The sequence below is a fragment of the Notolepis coatsorum genome (genome assembly GCF_963971535.1).
Source record: "Notolepis coatsorum genome assembly, chromosome: 17".
NCBI classification, from domain to species: Eukaryota; Metazoa; Chordata; class Actinopteri; order Aulopiformes; family Paralepididae; genus Notolepis; species Notolepis coatsorum.
In genome coordinates, this window is record NC_140181.1 from 37,789,485 (window position 1) to 37,814,423 (window position 24,939).

The window sequence follows — 24,939 nt, forward strand, 5'->3', positions numbered from 1 at the left end:
AATTTTTTACATTAATATTGGGTTAAAAAATAGCAGTGTTAAAATAATTGTGGGTTAATGCGTTAATAAAGCTTTAACTTTGACAGCCTTAGTTATTACACATTCTTACACATACATGTATGTTGAACATCTGAGGTATTGATGAAGTAACAAAGGAAAAAAGCCAAAAGCACTTACTCCTCAGACATTCTTTGACAATTTTACAGCCCAAAATACAAAAAAGATCCACGCGGAATAGGTAACAAAGGGTTGAAGAAATATTGTCTGAACTGTCAGATGCAAACTGGCTGTGTGACATAATCGAGCATCTCGCTCAATTGAATAAGAAGCTGTAGGGACGCAAACAAGTCCCACCCAAAACTTGACCAATATAGTTGTGAACTGAGACAACCCTTATTTTGTTATTTTTGAGTACAGTTACAGTTGTGTGTTCATGCAGACACATAATAGCAATTTCATTACGAATTGAAAATGGGGGACCCTGATGTAAACAAGTCGAAAGTCTTTCTCTGGTCTGCATCCCCTTAACAATTGTGCGTATTGAGCTGTACTGTACTGTACCCATTCTGCAATCTGTTAATTAAAGTTAATTAAACTATCTTCCATTAGTTGGATGTATGGCCTCTGCAAGGTTGTGTACAGCCATTTGTTTTTGTAACATCTGCTACATCTGTCCCACATGTTCTTTGCAGCTCACAGTTGTTAGTTCTGCCCCTCTTGACATGTGACAAAAAGGTTTTGAACAAACTTAATGTCATAGCTTGTATTTGATGATATTCTTCTTTGTTATTTACTTGAATGGTTTGATCATTGATTGATGGAGTAATATGGGGTTCTGATAAACAAAAATTATTTGTTAAAATAACATAAGATAACATATATTTTTACATGCATATGCAATATGTATAACTTGAATAAGTAATAAATACAGAAACAACATGTTTAACTATATGTAAATGTGTAGCTACATTTATTTTACATTACATTAACATTTATACGGTCTTTGGCCCTTTGAGGGCAACCATAATGCTGACGTGGCCCTCTGTGAAAATGAGTTTGACACCCCTGGTTTACACAGTCAGTGTAGGTACCGTATAGGGCTGCACGATTAATCGAAATAAAATCGTGATCTCAATTCATAGACCTATGCAATCTCATAAAAAAATTATGACGATACATTTTTTTTTTAAATATAATTTTTTTTACTTTTTACTTTAACTTTATTTTTTATTTTTTACTTTTTTTTTTAGCGTTTATCGCTTTTTCTGGTCAAGCATGACCGACAGATACAGGGAGAAACGGGATATAGATCAGGAGAAGACATTCTGGCCAATGACGGCGGGTCCGGGAATCGAACTCGGAGTCCACCAGATCCGTGACGCAGCACGGTTTTCCCCGACGCAGAAATAGCGCCGAGATATGCGGTGAGCTACTGGAGCTCCCTACTTTAACTTTTTTAACACATTCGGCGCCAGACCAGAGATATCCCGGGTTAACTCGCCATGCGTTGGGCGCCAGACCCGAGATTTATTCCTTTATTTGATATTCATCCAGGGACCTCTGAGGTTGCCAAGGTGCAATACAAGTTCAAGTTTCAAGTTTCTTTAATATTTGTCATACAGAAGTACAGAATACTTTCATACAAAATGCTTCTTACTGTTACGCTCCAGAGACTGTGCTAGACAAGATAGTATCAAATAACATAGTATAGCATGTAATTTAGAAGAAGAAAATGAGGTCACAGTGTTCGGTATAGACATATGTACAATGTTCTGAGTTACCATATAATATACAATACTATGCAGTGTACTAATGTACAGTCCTATATAGTGCAAAGCAGAAATGGGATGAGGTACAATTTAGGTACAATTTACAGTAAGGTGTACGAGTTGTAGTGCAATCCTTCATCAATAAATATAAAGTGTGGGGAGTGGGTGCTACAGTGTGTTTGTTTAAAGTGGGTGTGTGCTATAAAGTGTGTGGAGTGGGTGCTACAGTGTGTTTGTTTAAAGTGAGTGTGTGCGTGTGGATGTGTGTGCTATGTGCGTTTGGTGGTTGTTGTTGTGTAGTGTTCATTGTTCGTTTAGCAGCCTGATGGCCTGGGGATAGAAGCTTCTTCTGAGTCTTTCTGTGCTCGCCTTGAGACTCCGGTATCGCTTGCCTGACCGCAGCAGTTCAAAGAGGCAGTTGTTCGGGTGACTGGAGTCTTTAATGATTCTCTTAGCCTTGCCCTTGCAACGCTTGTTGTAAATGTTCTGGAGGGTGGGGAGCCCCCCTCCAATTGTGCGTTCGGCTGAACGTGTCACTCTTTGTAGTCTGCTTCGGTCTTGTGCAGTGCTATTCCCAAACCAGGAGGTGATGTTGCCGGTCAAGATGCTCTCTATTGTACATGAGTAGAAGTTCTTAAGGATCTTCTGACTGACTTGGAACTTCCTTAGGCGCCTGAGGAAGTAGAGGCGTTGTCGTGCCTTCTTCACAACACTGTCAATGTGTGTGGTCCATGTCAAGTCCTCGGATATGTAGGCTCCGAGGTACTTAAAGCTGTTGACTCTCTCAACCGGTGCCCCGTCGATGCTGAGGGGGCTGTAGTCCTTGACCCCCGACCTCCTGAAGTCCACAATCATCTCCTTTGTTTAGCTGACGTTCAGGGAGAGGTTGTTTTCCTGGCACCATCCCGCCAGGACCTTGACCTCTTCCAGGTAGGCCCTCTCGTCGTTGGCAGAGATCAGGCCGGCTGCATCCAGCTAGACTGCGGTATCGAGCACCCTTTGTAACCTTTTATCTTGGCCTGTGTAATGGCCAAACGTCTCCGGTTTCACTTTTCCTTGTCAGGCGAGGGGAACGGTTCTCCCGGTTCCATTGAAGCACGTCAAATATCCCCGATCCATATGTTGTGGCTAGGGGTGGAACGGTTCGCATTCGAACCGTGCACCGTTCGATACGACCTCCACGGTTCGGGGAATGTGTGTATTGTTCGGTTATAACGTTAGCCGCAAGCTAGGCTAATGTTACGTTAGCCCCAAGCTAACGAACGTTAGCCACAAGCTAACGAACGTTAGCCGCAAGCTAACCGCGGAAATTCTCACAGCGAAGTGACTCCACGACACAAGATCCATTAGTGGAGAAGGGGGGGTATATTGACAAGGCTTGACAACAGAGGTTTAAGATAACTTCACGTTTATTAGCTGTTCGTTTATATTATATCATCAGGGCTTCTCCAGGTTCCAATGCTGTGTGTTACTGTTGACTATTTACTTCCTGACTATTCACTACCATGCAGTGAAAAACGGCATAAGAGAATACTTCATAATGTTTCATGCAATTAAAAAGTAAATATATATGTCATGTATGTTGTGTATGTCATAAATATCTATATGAATTGAAAATGGGGGACCCTGATGGAAACAAGACAAACGTCTTTCTCAGGTCTGCATCCCCTTAACAATTGTGTGTATTGAGCTGTACTGTATTGTACCCATTCTGCAATCTGTTAATACAATTTTCAATCAATCAATACTTTATGTTGATGGCCTTTGTCTATAATGTGGCCACAAAAAATTTAATACTTTGACAAATGTTGCCTATATTTTTCAGTCAGTTCGGTCTTTGTGTGCCAGTTCGGTCTGTGTATTTAAGGCAAACCGCTGTAAACCTTATTTTTTTACCAAATAAATGAGAAACATGTTTAAATCAGCAATGCCCCTCTTGCTGTACCAACATCTCTCCTAGCTCTAACCAATCACTGTCAAAATAATGTGCCCGATGTCAAACTGCCTCATTCTTTAAGTTTTTGCATGACTACGTCCTTGAGAATAACTGAAAAGTTGGATTATTTTTAGGCTATATATCTTATGCTGAAAAAAATATAAAAACGTATATCGAACCGAACCGAAAACCGTTAAACCAAAACCGTGATACGAACCGAACCGTGAATTTTGTGAACCGTTCCACCCCTAGTTGTGGTGGATTATGCCGTGGACCAAATGGACATTGGATGTACCAGATGGCGATCAAACAATTGGAATATTATTTTTGGAATACTCCCGATCACAGGTAAGAACGATTTGACGTAAATTGTTGCTTGATCCTGCAATGCTTTTATACCGATCGGGCTGATAAGCGTTTTTAGTGTTCAATACGAATGCTGTTACTGAAAATCAAATAATCAGAAACGACTTGATTTCGGAATAATAGCGTGTACAGGCAAGAAACGGGCTATAACTCAGCATTTCATGAATTACCCTAGACCGCTCTAAAACCATACTTTTATTCACCACGGTATAACACGGGAACGTATGGATGGAAAATTCATTCTTTTTCACATATTGAACGATAGATAGGTGATGTCAAATGGGCCATAGTATTGTATCCATAGCTATAATATAGAATATAGTTATAGCTCTACAAACAAGGTGACGCACTCCTATCGTTTAAAGCGCGGCCTAGCTACAGCGGGCCCAGACTAATAGCTGGCGCAGAATGAGTTAAATGATGCCGATTCTGACTTGAGTTATTTTGTATGTTACAAGAGACTTTTAAGTTTAAGTCAAGCACTTTCATATATGTTATGTTTAAGTTTATGTCAAGCACTTTGATATGTTATGTTGTCTGTTTAAGAAAGAGTGCAATAAATGATTTTATTGAAAAAATAAGAATCGTGTGAGAGAATCGTGATCTCAATTCTTAGAGAGAAAAATCGTGATTCACATTTGAGCAAGAATCGCCCAGCCCTAGTACCGTATATGTTCTCCTGCTACTGTTTACACAGCTGGTGTAGGTACCAGATATGTTCTCCTGCTACTGTTTACACAGTCAGTGTAGGTAGGTACCGTATATGTTCTCCTGCTACTGTTTACACAGCCGGTGTAGGTACCAGATATGTTCTCCTGCTACTGTTTACACAGTCAGTGTAGGTAGGTACCGTATATGTTCTCCTGCTACTGTTTACACAGCCGGTGTAGGTACCAGATATGTTCTCCTGCTACTGTTTACACAGTCAGTGTAGGTAGGTACCGTATATGTTCTCCTGCTACTGTTTACACAGCCGGTGTAGGTACCAGATATGTTCTCCTGCTACTGTTTACACAGTCAGTGTAGGTAGGTACCGTATATGTTCTCCTGCTACTGTTTACACAGCCGGTGTAGGTACCAGATATGTTCTCCTGCTATTGTAATGTTCGGATATGTTTGGCCAGGCAGATTGGCTTGGGGTCCGTTCTCCAGTTAAGTTGCATGGCCAACGCGACGTCAGATGTTTATCACGCTGTACCAAAGATCATTGGTTCTATGTGGCCTCAAAGCGATAGCGTCCATCTCTCATGGAGTCAACCCATCAACCCACTACCGTATTGTTTACAGCTGTGTCAAATTAGCTAAATTAAGCTTAAATAACACTTTCTGTAGATACGTTTTGCTTTCAAAATAAAGGCGCCAGCCAAGCTAATTCATTCATCACGTTAGCACGCTAGCTAACATTAACAAGCTATCAGAAAAGCATAACAGTGGGGCCATTGTCTCAAAATCTAGGAGTTTCTTTGCACCTGTGATCCCTTGTGCTAGTTTAACACAAACTCAAGTGATAAAGACAAACAGTGTTTATTTCATTCTCATATAATTCCATTCAATTCACATCACTCAATGACAGATTTGATGCTATTGCCTCAAGGCCACATACAGCCAATGATCTTTGGCACAGCGTGATAAACGTCTGGAGAACGGACCCCTTGGCTAGAGTACGCTAGCCAAGAGGCTTACGAATAATGGTAGATTATGTCCGTATTCCGAAATCAGAGAACCAGTCCAGGCGAGGGTCAAAACCAATATATCAACAGTGCCAACAATCCAGTGGAAGTGGAGATAAACAAAAACACAACATATACCCCAGCATGGACTCTATTGAGGATAGTGCGTTAGTGTGCAATGCACTAAATATAAGAGGGACAGTGTATTGTTCAAAGTAAGAGGAAGATCTAAAGATCTAAGGCTGCAGCTACATTGATCTATCAATGAACGGATAGAACATTGACGGAAGGTATTAGGATTAGAACCTAACGTGAACTCTGTCTGTCCAACAAATGGATAATCCTCATTGAAAATGAATTAAAAACAGACATAGACGGAGCTGACGGACTGACACAGTGGATCAATGTAGCTGTATAACGTTAAATATCAAAGTAATCGCTCCACAGATATTGAGCGTCATGTAAAATGTCTGGTGTCACTGTAACACTGTTATCATTATCCGGTGGGAACATTTACTCATGGTGGCAACCCTACTAATATTATAGAATAATCCACATGTTACATCCAGCATCAAGCAACTAACCCTAAACACATCACTAGCCTGTTGTTCCGAGCTTACCATGTCTAACCCTAAACACATCACTAGCCTGTTGTTCCGAGTTTACCATGTCTAATCCTAAACACATCACTAGCCTGTTGTTCCGAGCTTACCATGTCTAACCCTAAACACATCACTAGCCTGTTGTTCCGAGCTTACCATGTCTAACACTAAACACATTACTAGCCTGTTGTTCCGAGCTTACCATGTCTAATCCTAAACACATCACTAGCCTGTTGTTCCGAGCTTACCATGTCTAACCCTAAACACATCACTAGCCTGTTGTTCCGAGCTTACCATGTCTAATCCTAAACACATCACTAGCCTGTTGTTCCGAGCTTACCATGTCTAACCCTAAACACATTACTAGCCTGTTGTTCCGAGCTTACCATGTCTAACACTAAACACATTACTAGCATGTTGTTCCGAGCTTACCATGTCTAATCCTAAACACATCACTAGCCTGTTGTTCCGAGCTTACCATGTCTAACCCTAAACACATTACTAGCATGTTGTTCCGAGCTTACCATGTCTAATCCTAAACACATCACTAGCCTGTTGTTCCGAGCTTACCATGTCTAACCCTAAACACATTACTAGCCTGTTGTTCCGAGCTTACCATGTCTAATCCTAAACACATCACTAGCCTGTTGTTCCGAGCTTACCATGTCTAACCCTAAACACATTACTAGCCTGTTGTTCCGAGCTTACCATGTCTAACCCTAAACACATCACTAGCCTGTTGTTCCGAGCTTACCATGTCTAACCCTAAACACATTACTAGCCTGTTGTTCCGAGCTTACCATGTCTAACCCTAAACACATTACTAGCCTGTTGTTCCGAGCTTACCATGTCTAACACTAAACACATCACTAGCCTGCTATTCAGAGCTTAGTTTACCATGTCTAACCCTAAACACATCACTAGCCTGCTATTCAGAGCTTACCCTGTCTAACCCTAAACACATAACTAGCCTGTTGTTTAGAGCTTACTGTGTTGTTTAGAGCTTACTTGTTTAAAGCTTTAGAGCTAAACACATAACTAGCATGTTGTTTAGAGCTTACTGTGTTGTTTAGAGCTTACTTGTTTAAAGCTTTAGAGCTAAACACATAACTAGCATGTTGTTTAGAGCTTACTGTGTTGTTTAGAGCTTACTTGTTTAAAGCTTTAGAGCTAAACACATCACTAGCCCGTTGTTCAGTGCTTACCTCAGATGTTCTGGAAGCGTACATGTTGTCACCGTCATCAGACATGACACACCATCCCAGCCAATGGCAGAGAGCAGACCTACAAGAACAAAAAGGAAAGAAAACTCTTTATTACCAAGCACATTTATAGCAGGAATATATCCTTTGCATTTAACCATCCTATCTGTTTATGAGCAGTGGGCAGCCACAATATAGCACCCAAAGACAGACTCCAGTTGTAATACCAGTAATGCAAAAATGTATTCATGGACCAACTCCAGTTGCAATACCAGTGGAGTTAGGACTGGGTAGGGACTAGAGCTGGGCGATACGGCCTCTAAAGGACATTGCAATATTTTTTGGCTATATCATGATATATATCGCGATATTTTGACATTTCCTCTAAAGAACTTAAAATGCTTGATTTAACCCTTTGATGCATACAGTCACGCCAATATGATGATTATAATAGTCCCAATAATTAACAATAAAATAATCTACTGTAAGAAAATGTATATAAAAACTCTTGGGTGCCTAAGACTTTTGCACAGTACTGTGTTTGCTATCCACTTTAGCTAAAAACACACACACACTTTACATATACACACTACTGTGAGACAATAATAATCACACACAAAGGGATAATGGCTTATAGCAGACTTAATGATTTTATAATATTTCAGATAATGAAATTAAATGTTTATCATCAACTATCCAGTTAGTATTTATATTGAAATGTTTGGCCACTTTAAATCATTGAATGGAGAGAGAGAGAGAGAGAGCGCGCGCGTTTGAGCGTCCCATCCTGCCGTAGTTGACCGCAGGATGACATTTTGTCAACCCAGTTGGAACCTGGATGAAGCGATATAAAGAAACTAATTGCCAATAAATGTGAAGTTATCTTTGAACCTCTGTTGTCAAGGCTCGTCAATATACACCCCCCCCCCCCTTTCCTCACTAATGGAACTGGTGTCGCGGAGTCACGTTAGTTAGTTAGATAGTTATAGCGTTAGCTGAGCTGCTAACAGCGGCTAACGTTAGCCAGTTGGTCAATTCAATTCTGGTCTGTGTCTAATGAAATGACAATTGCTCGTCATTTAAGGTCCGCACTGGTCTGTGTCTATAAAGAACTGAGGATCATGGGGACGGCAGAATCATTGCATTCTAGACAGAGGGGTGAGTTACCAGGCCCACCCTCACTCACTTTCTCTCACACACACTCACTCATTCACTCACACAAAGTTTCTAACTATGTATTATAGGAATGTGTGTCTACAGTAGGGTGTACAGGGTAGACTAGTTATGGTAATAATTGTATATTTGTATAATTTACAGGTCGACAGATGCAAAGGGGAAGGGGAAGAGGTGGTAGGAGGCATGCGAGGAGCAGGTCAGGCCGTGGTGGGAGCCAGGATACCTGGCATGATGAGGATTGGGTGCCACTGCCAACCGATATCCCTCTCACTGCCAGCCCAGGACTACGCCATGATGCTGCTACACTGTTATCCGACCAGCCCGTCGACTTTCTGGGGCTGTTTCTGACGGATGATTTGATAGCTTGTCAAACAAACCTATATGCAAAGCAAACCATTACACTTATCGATGCCAACATGCAGAGTAGCAGAGTGCATGCTTGGAAGCCTGTGAGTGTGGAGGAGCTCAAGCGCTTCTTTGGGCTCTTTTTTCTGACTGGCATTATTCGAAAGCCTGCTCTGCACATGTACTGGTCCACTGATGTGTTGATGGCCACACCACACTTTAGCCGTACAATTCCTCGAAATAGGTTTGAGTTGATTTGGCGGTTCCTACACTTCAGCGACAACCAGGCTATCGACGGCAGTGACAGGCTGTACAAGATCCGCCCTGTTCTTGATCATGTTCTGTCGCGGTTTGGTGAGCTGTACCAGCCCAACCGCGACATTAGCATCGACGAGGGCATGCTGGCTTGGCGTGGGCACCTGGCCTTCAGAGTTTATCAAATTTTGTACATACTGTACACTCTGTATTGTAAATATTGTACAATCAAGGTTATAATTGCACATTACAACTGTGAATGGTTTCACAGTAGCAAAGTGTAGCGGTGCCACAACTGCTTATTATTATATATATATTTATAATGGAAATAATATAGGTTTCAGGCGAGCAATAAACATGATTTACGCATATCCGCAGAAAAAGCTCTATAACTCCCGTTCTAGAAAACCAGCCTGGTTATAGTGAAACAAGGCTATCTTTAGCACGGGATGGCGCACGAACAAGGGTATGTAGAAACGAACAATTTTTTCCATGTTGGAGTATAAATAGTGCCTGTCAAATGAGCCATACTATTGTCTCCATAGCTATAATTAGGGCTGTCTTAAATACTTCAAAGCTTCGTTCGATGGGCATGGGATTCGAATATGAAAATAAAATTCGATTATGTAAAAGAAAAATATATATATATGAATTTTTGTTTTTGTTTTGCAAAATCAACTCTGCCTCTCTTTGTTAACTACAACAAGCAATGCTGTTTGTTATTTAAGATGAGGTCGGACTCGGCACTGACAGATTTGTGTTCATTGTGCTGCTTTTATAAAGCCTCAAATGATGGCTTACAATATTTCATGAAAGCAAAGTGAAAAACTTTTAAACTTTTAAACTTTACAGCACTGACAAAGTTGAACAAAGTGCTGTACAAGTCCCACAACATAAAATCAAAAAATTCAATTAAATAAAAAATAATAATAATTTAAAAAATATTAAAGAATATCAAAGCTTCGAATTAAAATCGAATCTCGGCCCCGAAGCTTCGAATTCCAAAAAAAATCGAAGGTCAGCCCTAGCTATAATATAGAATATACAATAGCACCGCAATGATCGTGAGACATTGTGAAAATGGTCAATAACGCCTGGCGCCAGGGAGTAAAGATGGGAAAACAGCATGGCGCTCAATGAGTTAAGGGGATGCAGACCAGAGAAAGACTTTCGTCTTGTTTACATCAGGGTCCCCCATTTTCAATTCATAACATTTATGACATGTACGTGACATACAGATTATACAGTACTGTTACATCCAGACATTTATGACATACAAAATATACAAATATACAGTACTATTTTTTTACAGACAGTTTCTAACAGAATATATACATTTGAGGGGGAGGAAACTGTACATTGGGGGGGGGGGGCATTTACCGGGGCCAGTTTCGATTTGCAGCCTCCCCACGGTTTCGAAGGTGGGTAGGGATTCACAATTTTTTACGGCTGTGGGTAGGGCGTTCCACATTGTTGTGGCATAATTGCGAAACGTGTTTAGTCCCTTGTTTGAGCCGATTCTGGGTTGAACATGATTTGTGGAACTCCCTCTGGTGTTGTGGTCATGGTATTCACTGACCTTTGGGAAGTATTTCGACATGTACATGGGTACCTTAGTGGTGTAGTGTATCTTGTAGACCAGGCCCATTGCAAGTTGCTGTACTCTGTCGTCTACTCTAAGCCATCCTAGGTTGTCAAAATGGGCAGGGGTGAGGTGGGTTTTAGGAGTAAGGTCAAGCAGTAGTCTGACCAGTTTGTTTTGTGATGTTTGTAACTTCCATTCAAACTGACGAGAACAAACGTGAACTTTCAACTTTCAAGTATCACGCGACTCCCTCTACATACTCCTGGGTCCTAGTGTTCCCCAGGTTACATGTATATGGCGTGTCAAAAGAGACTATTTTTATTTTTATTATAAACAGTTTATAATACGAACGAACAGTATATTATATGTTCGGCGAAAAATGTAATACTGCGCCGGTAGACGCTCGCAAAGTGCTGTGATATTGCGTGCAAGTGCTCGCGGGCATGTAGCTATACGTCCCGCCACCTGTTAAGAGGTTATGTGTAAACCAATCATTTGTTTGCATACCATAGGGTCCAGAAGTCCATTGCAACAATGATTTGGACAATCTCCAATTATGGCTTTATGTAGAAACAAATGCCAGTGCAAATATCATCTTTCCACCAAAGAGGACCATTGCAGTACAGGACACAATGGTGAGTATTATAAATATCACTGGTGATAAACCTGATGGCTGAATGATATACAGAGTCTAATGGCTTAAAAGTGGAAGCAGCAGCATGTCTATAAATCACATCTAAAACAGACAGGAAACTGCTTCAACAACAATTTGTCTGTTAATCACTATTTCTGTATACAAATCCAATCTTTTGCCACAATTTACTAGCAAGAGACAGCGAAGCAGACATTCAGCACATAGTTCTGGGGAGCAACACCTGAATATTAATTACTTCATATCAATTTTGAATTTGATCACATCATTACAGTTGTAATTTTGCCAGGTTTTAAACTCCAAGTCACAGCCCGAATACAGCATACAGTGAAAATAATAGTATACCAGTATTTCCCTTAAGACCTTTAAATGAAATTTCAGCATTCAGGGAATTTCGGTAAAAAAAAGAAGATATTAAGATTCAAGATTCAAGATTCAAGAGTTTTAATTGTCACGGCATACAGGTATACAATGAAATGTAAGAGCCTGAGACTGATAATCCTCCATTAAAATTGACATCTCGCACGCCACACACACACACACACACACACACACACACACACACACACACACACACACACACACACACACACACACACACACACACACACACACACACACACACACACACACACACACACACACACACACACACACACACACACACACACACACACACACACACACACACACACACACACACACACACACACACACACACACACACACACACACACACACACACACACACACACACACACACTAGCCTAGATTGTTCTGTCATTTTATCCATTCAGTAATCTGTTGGTTAATCTGATAGACATTATAGGCCACACACACACAGACACACACAGTCCTGTGGGTTAGAGAAACAGGCTTGTGACCGGAAGGTCGTCAGTTCAATCCCACAGACTGGCAGGAATGAATAGCACTCTCCCCTGCCTCAATATCAACTGTTGAGCACGGTCTGTCTGTCTCTCTGCCTGTCTGTCTGTCTATTTAAATATATCACATCTATCTGGAGTATGAAAGGGTTTGGAATGTCAGAGAACTTAAAAACAGTTTAACTATATAATAAGACTAAAGGTGTGTTTGTGTGTGGGGGGGGGGGGGGGGGGGGGGGGGGGGGGGGGGGGATGTCTATTCTGGGTAGAAGGGGGAGGGGCCAGTATAACAGATGCCGGGGCTTTGAGACAGCTGCACCAGCTAGCTAGCAATTACACACACACACATGCACGCACACACACACACCCACAATTATCTGCTGTGTATGTGTACACTTGTGTGTGCATGTGTGTGTGTGCATGTGTGTGTGTGTGTGTGTGTGTGTGTGTGTGTGTGTGTGTGTGTGTGTGTGTGTGTGTGTGTGTGTGTGTGTGTGTGTGTGTGTGTGTGCAAGAGAGACACCCACATTATTACATGGTCTATAAACTGTGTAGGACAACTCTAGTAACAGAGAGAATAGAGTGAGAGAGAGAGAGAGAGAGAGAGAGAGAGAGAGTGAGAGTGAGAGAGAGAGAGTGAGAGAGTGAGAGAGAGAGAGAGAGAGAAGGGTAGAGAGAGAGCGAGAAAAGTAGAGAAGGTAGAGAGAGAGAGAGAGAGAGAGAGAGAGAGAGAGAGAGAGAGAGAGGGTAGAGCTTGCAGGGTTGTTGGGGGGGGGGGGGGGGGCGATTTGAAGTGGGTGGCCGTTCGGAACATGTGCCTGTCAGAATGCATGCATCTGGCCAATTGGCACCATATTCGACTCTGCACTCCCCTGGGTCCTCAGCAATACACCTGCAGAGCATGAAGTCGATGGGATGATCGGTTCTCAAGATATGCGAAGGACAGACACACACTATAGCGCCACCATCTGACCATATTCAACACTACACTCCCCTGGGTCAGAGATTCCTTCCTATATACAGTAGCTATATTGCGATTTATGCAATTTATGTTTACTTATTTTAACACTGGACCATGTTAAATTATAACCTACTTCCAGAGACAGGGGGGTATGAGTCTGTGGCTGACCGTGCTTCTCATCTTGACTAGCTCATCATAGAGGGGGTGGGTGGGAGGGATTCTCCAAGATAGTGGCCAGCTTCCTTCTCATCCCCCTCTCTGCCACCACCTCTAATCTGACCAGCTCGACTCTCACCATGGAGCTAGCCTTCCTCACCAGCTTGTTCAGTTTGTTGGTGTCCCTTGAGTTGATGTAGCCCCCCCCCCCCCAGCATGCCACAGCATAGAAGAGGACGCTGGCCACTACAGACTGCAGCAGTCTATTGCACACTTCCTGAGTCTCCTCAGGAAGAACAGCCTGCTCTGTCCCTTCCTGTAGAGGGCTTCTGTGTTGTCAAACAAGTCTAATTTATTGTTTAGGTGTACTCCAAGGAAATTATATGTCTCCACCATCTCCACCTCATCCCCTCGAATGATGATGGGAGTTGGAGGGGCCTCTTCTTGCCTCTCCGGAAGTCCACCACCAGCTCCTTGGTCTTGCTGATGTTGAGTTGGAGGTGGTTGCTGTCGCTCCACCCTAAAAAGCTCTCCACCATGGCTCTATTCTCATCCTCAGTGTCGTCAGTGATGTACAGTAACTTGGTCGCACCCGCTCAAGTTGTGGCAGAAGTTTTCAAGTTAAAGTTCAAGTTTGTCGGAAGTGTCGAGGGTGAAGAGGAAGGGTGACAGCACAGTTCCTTGGGGGCCGCCAGTGTTGCTCACCAGCACAACTGGATGACTGTCCTGCAGTCTGACATACTGCAGGTCTGTTGGTGAGCTGTTGGTGAGATAGTCTGTGATCCAGGCCACCAAGCCGTGCACCAGCTGCATCACCGGCGTGAGCTTCTCCACTAGCCATGAAGGCAGGATGGTGTTGAAGGCGCTGGAGAAGTCAAAGAATATAATCCTCACTGAGCTGCGTGGCTTCTCCAGGTGCGTATAGGCTCTGTGGAGCATGTAGATGATGGCGTCCTCCACCCCATTGTTTGTGTAACGGGGAAGCCTGTGAGTCTATCCACAGTCACAGAAACAGGGGTGTTGACAAGTGACTGTGGCAGTGCGGGCTGGTAAATTAAACTCACTTCCCCATAATAACAGGGTTAACAGACGCATAGGTACGGTAGTTAGGAGTGAATTCACTTCTTAGTGCAGCGGCCTGTGTCGCCGCCCGCGGCGCGGGAGCCCCCTGTTCGACTCCCCCTCGGGATATTAACATTTAACATCAACACAACGCAGACCAATATGATCCGTCACATTTGCCTGGTATGCAAACTGCAGGGGGTCGAGGGAGTCACACACCAAGGGCTTGAGATGTTGCAGGACCAGCTTCTCGGACGTCATGTCATGACGTGTGATATCAGAGCGACTGGCCTGTAGTCATTGAGGGTGCTAGTGTACTAACATCTGCATGTGGTGGGAATCGCCAGAGACCGCACCATACGATACTATCGCGATACTTGCGTCACGATACGATAGTATCGCGATACTAAATATATCGCGATATGCTGAGTATTAAGTTTTTTTTATTTTAAATATTTTTTTATCACATTTAATTTATTACCCTTTTTCAACTGCAAAGTAAAACTTTGTAAACATGTTTTATCTAATAAAATAAAGTTCAGTCTGTTCATCTCACTTCAATAATTTTTATTGCAGAACATGGTATTTTCTCAAGCAGACAGATGTAAACACTGTAATCTGTGTTGCATGTACCTGACAAACTGAACTGTTTGTATTACAGTCATATTCCAACTTAACTGAATGCACATGTGTGTGTGTGGACTACTGTACTATTACAGGTATTGAAATGAACAATGCAACGTCCTTAAAAAAAATATATAATAATAATTAAATATCGATACTTGGCGTCCCTGTATCGATACAGTATCACCACGCAAAGTATCGCGATACTACTACGTATCGATTTTTCCCCCGCACCCCTAAAGACGTCAGTCACTTGCTCCTTCTCTTTCTCTCCCTAGAGTCACACACCAACACCTTGCTTGATATCGCCCTGCCTGCTAACAAGCATTTGAAATGCAGACAACTGAGATGCTGTCCCATCTCTTCACACTTGACTGAGTATGCCTGGGTACATACATACAACATACACACTAGACTGCTGATGTAATTGTGATGTGGAATGTAAATGTGCCTTTAGACCTGGGGAGTGAAGTCCCACCTGTGATTTCCCTCCATTGTAGCCACCCATTGAAGATGGGGTGAAGAAAACTATAAGTATTACAGCCAAACCATATTGTGTAGGTTCATAATATTTTACGGAGGTATATATTATTTAATTAATATACTGTTACACCCAATAAAGGTAAATGTGTTAACTTAATCTTAGCGAGAATGTGTTTTATATCGTAATCTTTACTTGTGTACATAGTAACTAGTACCATAGTAAACTATGGCATTTAAAAACAAAGTATAGAGGGAGAGAGATAAAGGGTAGAGAGAGGGAGAGGGGGGAGAGAGAGGGAGAGAGAGACAGAGAGAGAGACAGACAGAGATACAGAGAGAGGGGGGGTAGAGAGAAAGAAAGAGAGGGGAGAGAAAGAAAGAGAGACACTAGAGTCTGAAAGTCTGAATAAACCAAATAATTGAACAAATTAAATCCTCCTATTTGGACCATTGGAATAACCAAATAAAAATCAAAAACATATTATTCTGTCTTCATTATTATAGTACAGGCTCAGAGACAGAAAGACACAAAAAAGACACATCTGTCCAAAGAGGTGGAGACAGAGAGAGGACAAGATAATGAGGTCATGACAGAAGAGGAGCTGGCTTTGGGTTGTTGAACCAAGCAAAGACAACACAATCACTGTAGCACCCAACTCACTGTAGCACCCACTTTACACACTTTAGACACTAACACACTTTATATTTATTGGCAACCCATACCTCATTGCACATAGCCAAGCCTTGCACCTTACCTTACCACCACAAGGTGGCACCACAAGCTACCTCATCCCATTTATATTGTATTGTAACTACTTTGCATTGTATATTGTACATATGTATATTGAAAATGTTTGTCTTGTTTACACTTGTTTAAGTACTTGACTTTCTATGTTATACTTATTATAATTATCTATTTACCTAGCACACTCTCAGGAGCAAAACAGAAAGAAGCATTTCGTACAAAAGTATCCTGTATTTCTGTATGACAACTAATAAAGAAACAAACAAACAATCCCGCCATCGCGTGTGCATTCTCACAGAATGCCGTGATGCAGAGTTCTTGAGTCATAAGCGAATAGAAGCAGCGCATCTTGGGTTGTGGTTCTGAAATAGGTATCCAAAGGCGCATGCAAGATGAAAAAAGTAATCAGTTTGACTGAGTTAAGACAAGCTTAAGACTAGCTTTCTCTAGGCTATGTAGGGGAGACCTCGCTGGTCACGGAGCAGCCGAGATACGAGAGAAAACAGCCTTTTTTCTTTCTTTCTTTTCTCTCAACACATAACTTTCCAAAAATGATACCTAATATTTCCGGGGGTCCAAATGACGATACAATTTACTGGATTTGGAATATCTTCTAGTGCATGCCAGGCATTACCCCTGCCCTCATTAAATGTTATGTCACAAAGCCTATATGTTACCATGGCTTTATCCCGAAGTAGATGATGCAGTGTTACTGTTTTTTCTCGAGACTGGTGTACGAGTCCAGGGCAGCCAGTTGATGAACTTTTTTTGTGTCTTCTCACATTGCATATTATTTTAATTAGACATTAACCATGTAGCCCATCATAATTATGTTTTATTATATCATGTGGTCAGCGTTTGTTCTATCCCACCTTTTTAATGTGACAACCAATTTCGAATTAACCACATAATCACTTGTGAAAATAGTTATGGTTATGAATGCTATTACCTACAAGCTAACCCCCACAGAATTTGTCACATCATCAAAACATCACGCCCTGTCCCATAATGCCAGGCAGTCTCTTTCACACAGACTCTGGGGGGAAACCACCCTGGCAATTTCACCATACCTAAAGACGGCATAATGCTGCATCAACTTTGAACCCCCCCCCCATACCGCGTTCGTACCTTTCACACTGAGCGGCATTGCGGAATAATGGGGTAATATTCCTGCCTTGAATGGTCAGCATGAAAGGGGCTAGAGAGAGGACATGATATGAGGTCATGACAAGAGAGGTGGAGGCCATATAGAATTATATAGAAAGACCTTAGTTGAAAGGCATGATAATTTAACCGCGCCCACTTGCTTTAAAAATGTCAGCCAAGTCCTTGTCAACTCGAGTCGGAAATATCCAAGTTTACCAACATGAAACGGCTGACCCATTGATTGCTTTTAAATACAGCACATATGGTACTACAGTAGGTCACAGGATTACTGAGCTTGAGATGTAGATCACACCACATGTAAACACTGAGCTTGATTTTACACATCATGCCCCATACAAATACAACTACAGAAACCCTTAAAGCTATAGAACAGTTCATTCTGTTAACTCTGATATTTTAGATGTTGCTTGTACTTGTACTCATTTGAAATACATGTTTGTTGATGTTAGACTGTATCGCTATCAGAACTGTACTTGTTTGTCCACTCTGTTTTTATTATATGTCTATTATAAACATGTTGCTTTTGAAGAAGAGATCTCGGTCTCGTGTTTACCTAACCTGTGTAACCCTAACCCTAACCCTTGCCCTATATAAAACCCTTACAAATAAAACATTATTACTATATATAACATTATATACAAGATTTAATCCTGTGTGTGTGTGTGTGTGTGTGTGTGTGTGTGTGTGTGTGTGTGTGTGTGTACACGCACGCATATATGCAGTCACAGCACAGCTATTGTGAATTCTTGCTTGTTTTATTGAAATGTTGGTGGATCTTAATATGACACTCAGTTTGATATGATTTATACATTTTCCAATGTTTTAGGCCAGTTTTAAGAGGCTTTAAGAGCTGCTAATGCTAAGTTAGCAGCTGCTACTCATAATATTGTTATACGAATAGCATCCCTGTAACCAGCTGTCACTGGTCCTCTGCTAGCTGCTAAAAATAAACAAGGGAACGTTCACCAGCAACCACCACCTCTCACTACGAGCAGGCAGCCAGGAGGACAGGTTTCCTTTTTTAAATTATTTAATGAATTATTAATAATTAATCCTAACCCAATAAAACAACATTATACATAACCGTAACCAATAAAACATTATATATATATATCATCATCATCATCATCATTATTATCAAAACTTTATTTAAACTTCTAAAATTAAATATATATAACTTGAACCAATAAAACAACATCATTATTACTGTCTCCCCGCCCGTTCAGATAATCCATTCAACCGTGACTGATGAGACATACGCAGGTGTGCTGGGCGCGTCTATATTAATCCCAGCCGAAGAGTGCAAGAGCGCTTCCGCATTCTTCCCCATTCGCCGGTAAGCAATGCGCATTTCCTTTTCCTTCGCCCAGGTGCTCGCCGCGTCGCCGCGCATGAGGTCCTCGCTTGGTTCAGACCCCCATTCAACACGGTTAATCACAGATGCCAGAACGCGCCATATTAAAGCCTTTGGTTCATATTAGCAACGCTGGTCGCAACACTGGTCAATCACATTAATGCTGGTCAATCACATTAATCACAGAACACGCCATATTAAAGCGCTAATACGGTATATATATATACGCGATGGACGCAGCAGGCGGCGTTTGCATACTTCATATATGTGTCTACCTCTTCTTGCTGTCATTACATCCATGTATGTGCATCTTCTGTGTTTGTTTCCTTATTTGATCAATTGCAGACCTGTATGAAAAGTACCTGCGGTACATTGAGCGCCTCTACAGGTTCAGAGAGTGCTGGGCACTCAGTTACCGGGGCGCGGTCTCCTCACCCGGGGAAATAACACAAACAATTATGCTGAAGCAGCGATGCGGTTATGTGGTCCTCGTTTGGATAATATGTAAAGTACAGTTGACAGCTGCGTTGTGTTAACGTTACAATGTACAGGGAAATAACGTTATGGCGTGTTATGGCGTTATGTGGTCCTCGTTTGGATAATATGTAAAGTACAGTTGACAGCTGCGTTGTGTTAACGTTGCAATGTACAGGGAAATAACGTTATGGCGTTGCGAGTGAATCTGGTCCGCGTCGCGATAATATACATGTATTCCATTTCGGCGTCTGAGCGGGGAAAAAGAAAATGCGCATTTGGAGGGCGTTACCGGGGCCAATCAGGGCAAAATGCGGAAGCGCTCTTGCACTCTTCGGCTGGGATTAATATAGACGCGTGCTGGGCGCCAAATTTAGTTTAAAAAAGCTTCCAGGTGGAAATGTATATAAAACCAAAGTATGCACATATTCCGGTGTTGAACGGTCTTTCCACCGAAGCACAATAAGTGTCAAGTACCATCTTCGGGCAAAGCACATATTGCAGATATTAGCAAGATGCTAGCACCGAGGTAGGACCAGTCGGGTGCAGCCGGGCAAAGTCTGTCAAAGAGGTGACAACAACTAAGCGAACTGATGCTATCACTAAATGGATCGCCACAGACTGCTGACCCATTAACATTGTGGAAGACCAGGGGCTTCAAGGTATTATCCAGATCACCTCAGGTGACCCATCATACAAGCCACCTTCGAGGTGAACTATTGGCACATGAATTAATGAATGTATGGCAGTGAAAAGGCAACGAAAGTGGAGCAGTTGGCACAAGCTACATTTATTGACTGGAGACCACTGGACATCAGTAGTAAGCAACCGTAACTACGTGATCGATTGCAAATGGCAACAGCACTCATTGGCTTTATAGTAGGTGTGGTAAAACGGAGGAAAGACATGTTGCTGAAGCATGTGGTAACCAGGTGATAACCAGGTTCTTGAACTTGAAAAAGAGTGGGAGATAACGGACAATGTCACCACTATAGGAACAGATAGTGCTTGCAGCAAAGATTCTGCCATTCGAGCATAATGCTCTGTGTAGCGCATAATTATTATATACAGAGGGTAATCATTGTGTCTCTCTGTGACAGCGGGTTTCATGGCGCTTTAGCCAAGTGCATTTCAAACACAGTCCTGCAAACACAGCGGAGCTGAAGGTTCAGCCTCTCACAGGAACACAGTGGAGCTGAAGGTTCAGCCTCTCACAGGAACACAGAGGAGCTGAAGGTTCAGCCTCTCACAGGAACACAGAGGAGCTGAAGGTTCAGCCTCTCACAGGAACACAGAGGAGCTGAAGGTTCAGCCTCTCACAGGAACACAGAGGAGCTGAAGGTTCAGCCTCTCACAGGAACACAGTGGAGCTGAAGGTTCAGCCTCTCACAGGAACACAGAGGAGCTGAAGGTTCAGCCTCTCACAGGAACACAGTGGAGCTGAAGGTTCAGCCTCTCACAGGAACACAGTGGAGCTGAAAGTTCAGCCTCTCACAGGAACACAGAGGAGCTGAAGGTTCAGCCTCTCACAGGAACACAGTGGAGCTGAAGGTTCAGCCTCTCACAGGAACACAGAGGAGCTGAAGGTTCAGCCTCTCACAGGAACACAGTGGAGCTGAAGGTTCAGCCTCTCACAGGAACACAGTGGAGCTGAAGGTTCAGCCTCTCACAGGAACACAGAGGAGCTGAAGGTTCAGCCTCTCACAGGAACACAGAGGAGTCACTGGTCCAGGACGTACTCTCACACGCTGGAAGTACACTCTCGAAATGATAAAGCTTGGGCAACAGTGGCTCGGGAGGTAGAGCAGTCGTCTGGTAATCCGGAGGTACCCGGTTCGATTCCCACTCCTCCCAGCATGTCGAAGTGTCCTTGAGCAAGACACTTAACCCCTAATTGCTCCTGATGAGCAGGTTGGCACCGCGCATGGTTGCCTCCGCCGTCGGTGTGTGAATGTGTGAGTGAATGGGTAAAATGTGAGGAACAAATTGTAAATCGCTTTGGATAAAAGCGCTATATAAATGCAGCCATTTACCATATTTATTATATAAAGCGGGTTAAGCACGACAAAGACCCACTGAAGGCAACGCTAGCAAAGCAGAAGCACAACTTCTGATATCAATTAAATAAGAATATATCATTTATATTATATAGATATATAATAACTACTGCAGTGTTCAAACACAAATATAAACTCTTCAGTAGCATCAAACTGAAACTTTAGAACAAAATACAGAGGAAAAATAAGGAAAGAGAGATTGAGAGAGATAAAGGGAAAGAAAGGGAGAGATTGAGAGGCAGACAGAGATATAAAGGGAAAGAAAGGGAGAGGGAGATATAGGGAGAGAGATATAGCGATTGAGAGAGGGGGAGACATTGAGAGAGGGAGAGATGTAGAGAGAGATTGAGAGAGGGAGAGAGATAGAGAGAGGGAGAGAGATAGAGAGAGGGAGAGAGGGGGGGTTGAGAGAGGGATAGGGGGTTTGAGAGAGAGATAGAGAGAGGGAGAGAGAGATTGGGAGAGAGATGGAGAGAGAGAGCTTGAGAAAGGGAGGGAGATATAGAGGGAGAGAGATTGAGAGAGGGAGATAAATAGATTGAGAGGGGGAGATAGAGAGAGGGAGAGAAATAGACAAAGATGGGGAGATAGAGAGAGAGGGAGAGATTGAGAGAGGGAGAGATATAAAGAGGGAGAGACATAGAGAGAGAGATTGAGAGAGATAGAGAAATTGAGAGACATAGAGAGAGTGAGAGAGGGGGGTTGAGAGAGAGATAGAGAGAGAAAGGGAAAGAGAGTAAAGAATGACAGGAAGTCAGTCATCAGTGACAAACACAGACACACACGCACTCATGCGCATGCACACACATTTATCCTACAGTGGTGAGGAAACACATACACACATTCCAAGGACTGAAAACAATGTGTGTGTGTGTGTGTGTGTGTGTGTGTGTGTGTGTGTGTGTGTGTGTGTGTGTGTGTGTGTGTGTGTGTGTGTGTGTGTGTGTGTGTGGTGTGTGGGTGCGTGTGTGTGTGGTGCGCAAAAAGAGGCAGGTCCTGGCTGCTGGAATGGATTAACCACAGCCTGTAGAACTGGTCTGAGTACAGCTGAATTCAGTAGAGCTGAGTAGATCTCAATAAAGCTTAGTAGCTGACTAGAGCAGAGTAGAGCTGGGTCGAGCTGAATAGAGCAGAGTAAAGCTGGGTCGAGCTCAATAGAGCTGACTAGAACAGAGTAGAGCTCAGTAGAGCTGGGTAGAGCTGAATAGAGCAGAGTAGAGCAAATTTGTAAATATTTAAATTTGCAATGTTTCTTTATTGCCGGGTTGAGAGCTTTTACTCGTTTTTTTTTTGGGTCTAGTCTGGAGTAAGAAGATAGTTACAGTAGCGGATTGTATCTATTATAATGTGTTTATTGTAAATCTACAGGAAGGAGTGTATTATCTACACCAGGGGGGGGTATGTGTTTGGTTGCATGCGTCTGTGTGCCTATCTGTCCGCAGCTAATCTCACAAGCTAAAGGGATGAAATGTTGTGCATAGTCTGTGCAACATAGGCTGTGCAAAAATATATCTTTGTAATTGGTCAACGATAAGTATTTTATTTGAATGAATTTCAATTAAATAGATATTCAGCACGAAGTTCCAAGTTTTGACAGAGGAGCAGGGAATACGGCCCTCTAATTGTACTTTTATCAACACTCCCAGGACCTAAGGACGGGGTGGAGGACTGATCACATACTGTATAGCCTGTTCAAATAATAACAGAGATTTCTAAGGTTAGACTGTACAACTGAAGAAAGGGACCAAATACACTGAGCAACCTTGAAAGCTATGCTATCTGATGCAATGATAAGGACCTCAGTCGTATCTTCATTTAGCTGTAAAAAGTTTCCACACAATCCTTAATGGCAGTCAGAAAATTGTGCAAAACAGATATTTTGTGAGTCTCATCAGGCTTAAAAGAGACATACCGGTACATTAAGAAACATTACCATACTCAGGTCTGTTGTATCACAACCTGAGCTAGAGTTGATTATTCCGACTGGACTACTGCAATTCCCTTTTCACCTGCCTCAGCAAGTCGTCCCTGAACCGTATACAAATGCTGCTGCAAGCCTATTGACCAGGTCCAGAACGCTGTTGCAAGGCTATTGACCAGGTCCAGAATGCTGCTGCAAGCCTATTGACCAGGTCCAGAATGCTGCTGCAAGCCTATTGACCAGGTCCAGAATGCTGCTGCAAGCCTATTGACCAGGTCCAGAATGCTGCTGCAAGCCTATTGACCAGGTCCAGAATGCTGCTGCAAGGCTATTGACCAGGTCCAGAATGCTGCTGCAAGCCTATTGACCAGGTCCAGAATGCTGCTGCAAGCCTATTGACCAGGTCCAGAATGCTGATGCAAGCCTATTGACCAGGTCCAGAACGCTGCAGCAAGCCTATTGACCAGAATAGAATAGAATAGACTTTTAATTGTCACAGTCCTCTGTTGACGCCTTTAAAAAGCAGCTGAAGACTCATTTATTAAAACTTTTTTAAACGTTTGTTTTTTCTACCATGTTATGGTTTTATTTGTCTATTCTTTGTGACTACAGTATGTGATACCAAATACACTTTACTTACTTACTTACAAGATCTTTCCAGGAGCAATCCCAGATGAGTCTGTCTGGTCTCCAAACGAAAAAACAAGCAAGAAGTGACTTGCGTATGTGGATTTTGGTCATGGAGGCATTTGTTTTGGTCAGAGGAATACACTGGAGAAAGCACAAGGCAAGGTTTTAGAGGTTTCTCTTTTGCTCCGAGAGAATGAGCCGTCATTCTTTCCTTTTCCGGTGTACTCCGGGTCTCATTTTTCCCATGCCACACCCCCTGCCTGGTCTCTGTGTCAGATATCATTCTCGCTCTCTCCACTAATTATTCTCCTTCATATACTCATTGTGGATTTCAAAATATGAAAACTCTTATTGCCAAATTCAGGTAATAAATACAGCATTGAAGTTTGTAAAATCATAACAATCATAATAACAAGCTAGCAGAGAACAAAGCTCTCTCATTAGGCCTGCTTGATATCTGTCACAAGCCTCGACTGAGAGAACGCTGATTTGGGCCTTTTTTTGGGCTTTTTGTCGGCAATCTCCAAAAACTGTATAAAATGTTTGGCATAATTGCCTAATTGTCCATTGAAATAAGCCACGCCCTCTTTCATATCTCATGAACCGTTTGTGCTACTACTTAACCCCACCTAGGTTAACCCCACCCCCATGCTTATGTGTGCAATAGTGTGTAATAGTGTGTAATAAGATGTGTTTAATAATAATAATAAACTTTATTTGTATAGCACCTTTCATACAAAAATTTCAGCTCAAAGTGCTTTAAAATGAGCACATAAAGTTCAGACATATAAAATCAGTTTTTCACATTAGGATCTAACACCCCAATAGGTCACCTTGTTTATGGTTTGATTCAGTTTTAAAAA

At 42.4% G+C, this 24,939-nt stretch overlaps 1 protein-coding gene across 1 annotated transcript in view; it reads right to left on the reverse strand.

Annotated features, from left to right (window-relative positions):
- The window catches only part of plxnb3 (plexin B3), a 248,172-nt gene that overhangs the window by 183,606 nt on the left and 39,627 nt on the right, over positions 1 to 24,939 (reverse strand). Inside the window, exon 2 of the mRNA XM_084333745.1 lies at positions 7,549 to 7,627. Coding sequence (XP_084189871.1) covers positions 7,549 to 7,593 — 45 coding nt within the window. The 5' untranslated portion in view covers positions 7,594 to 7,627. The remainder of the gene's footprint in view (positions 1 to 7,548; positions 7,628 to 24,939) is intronic.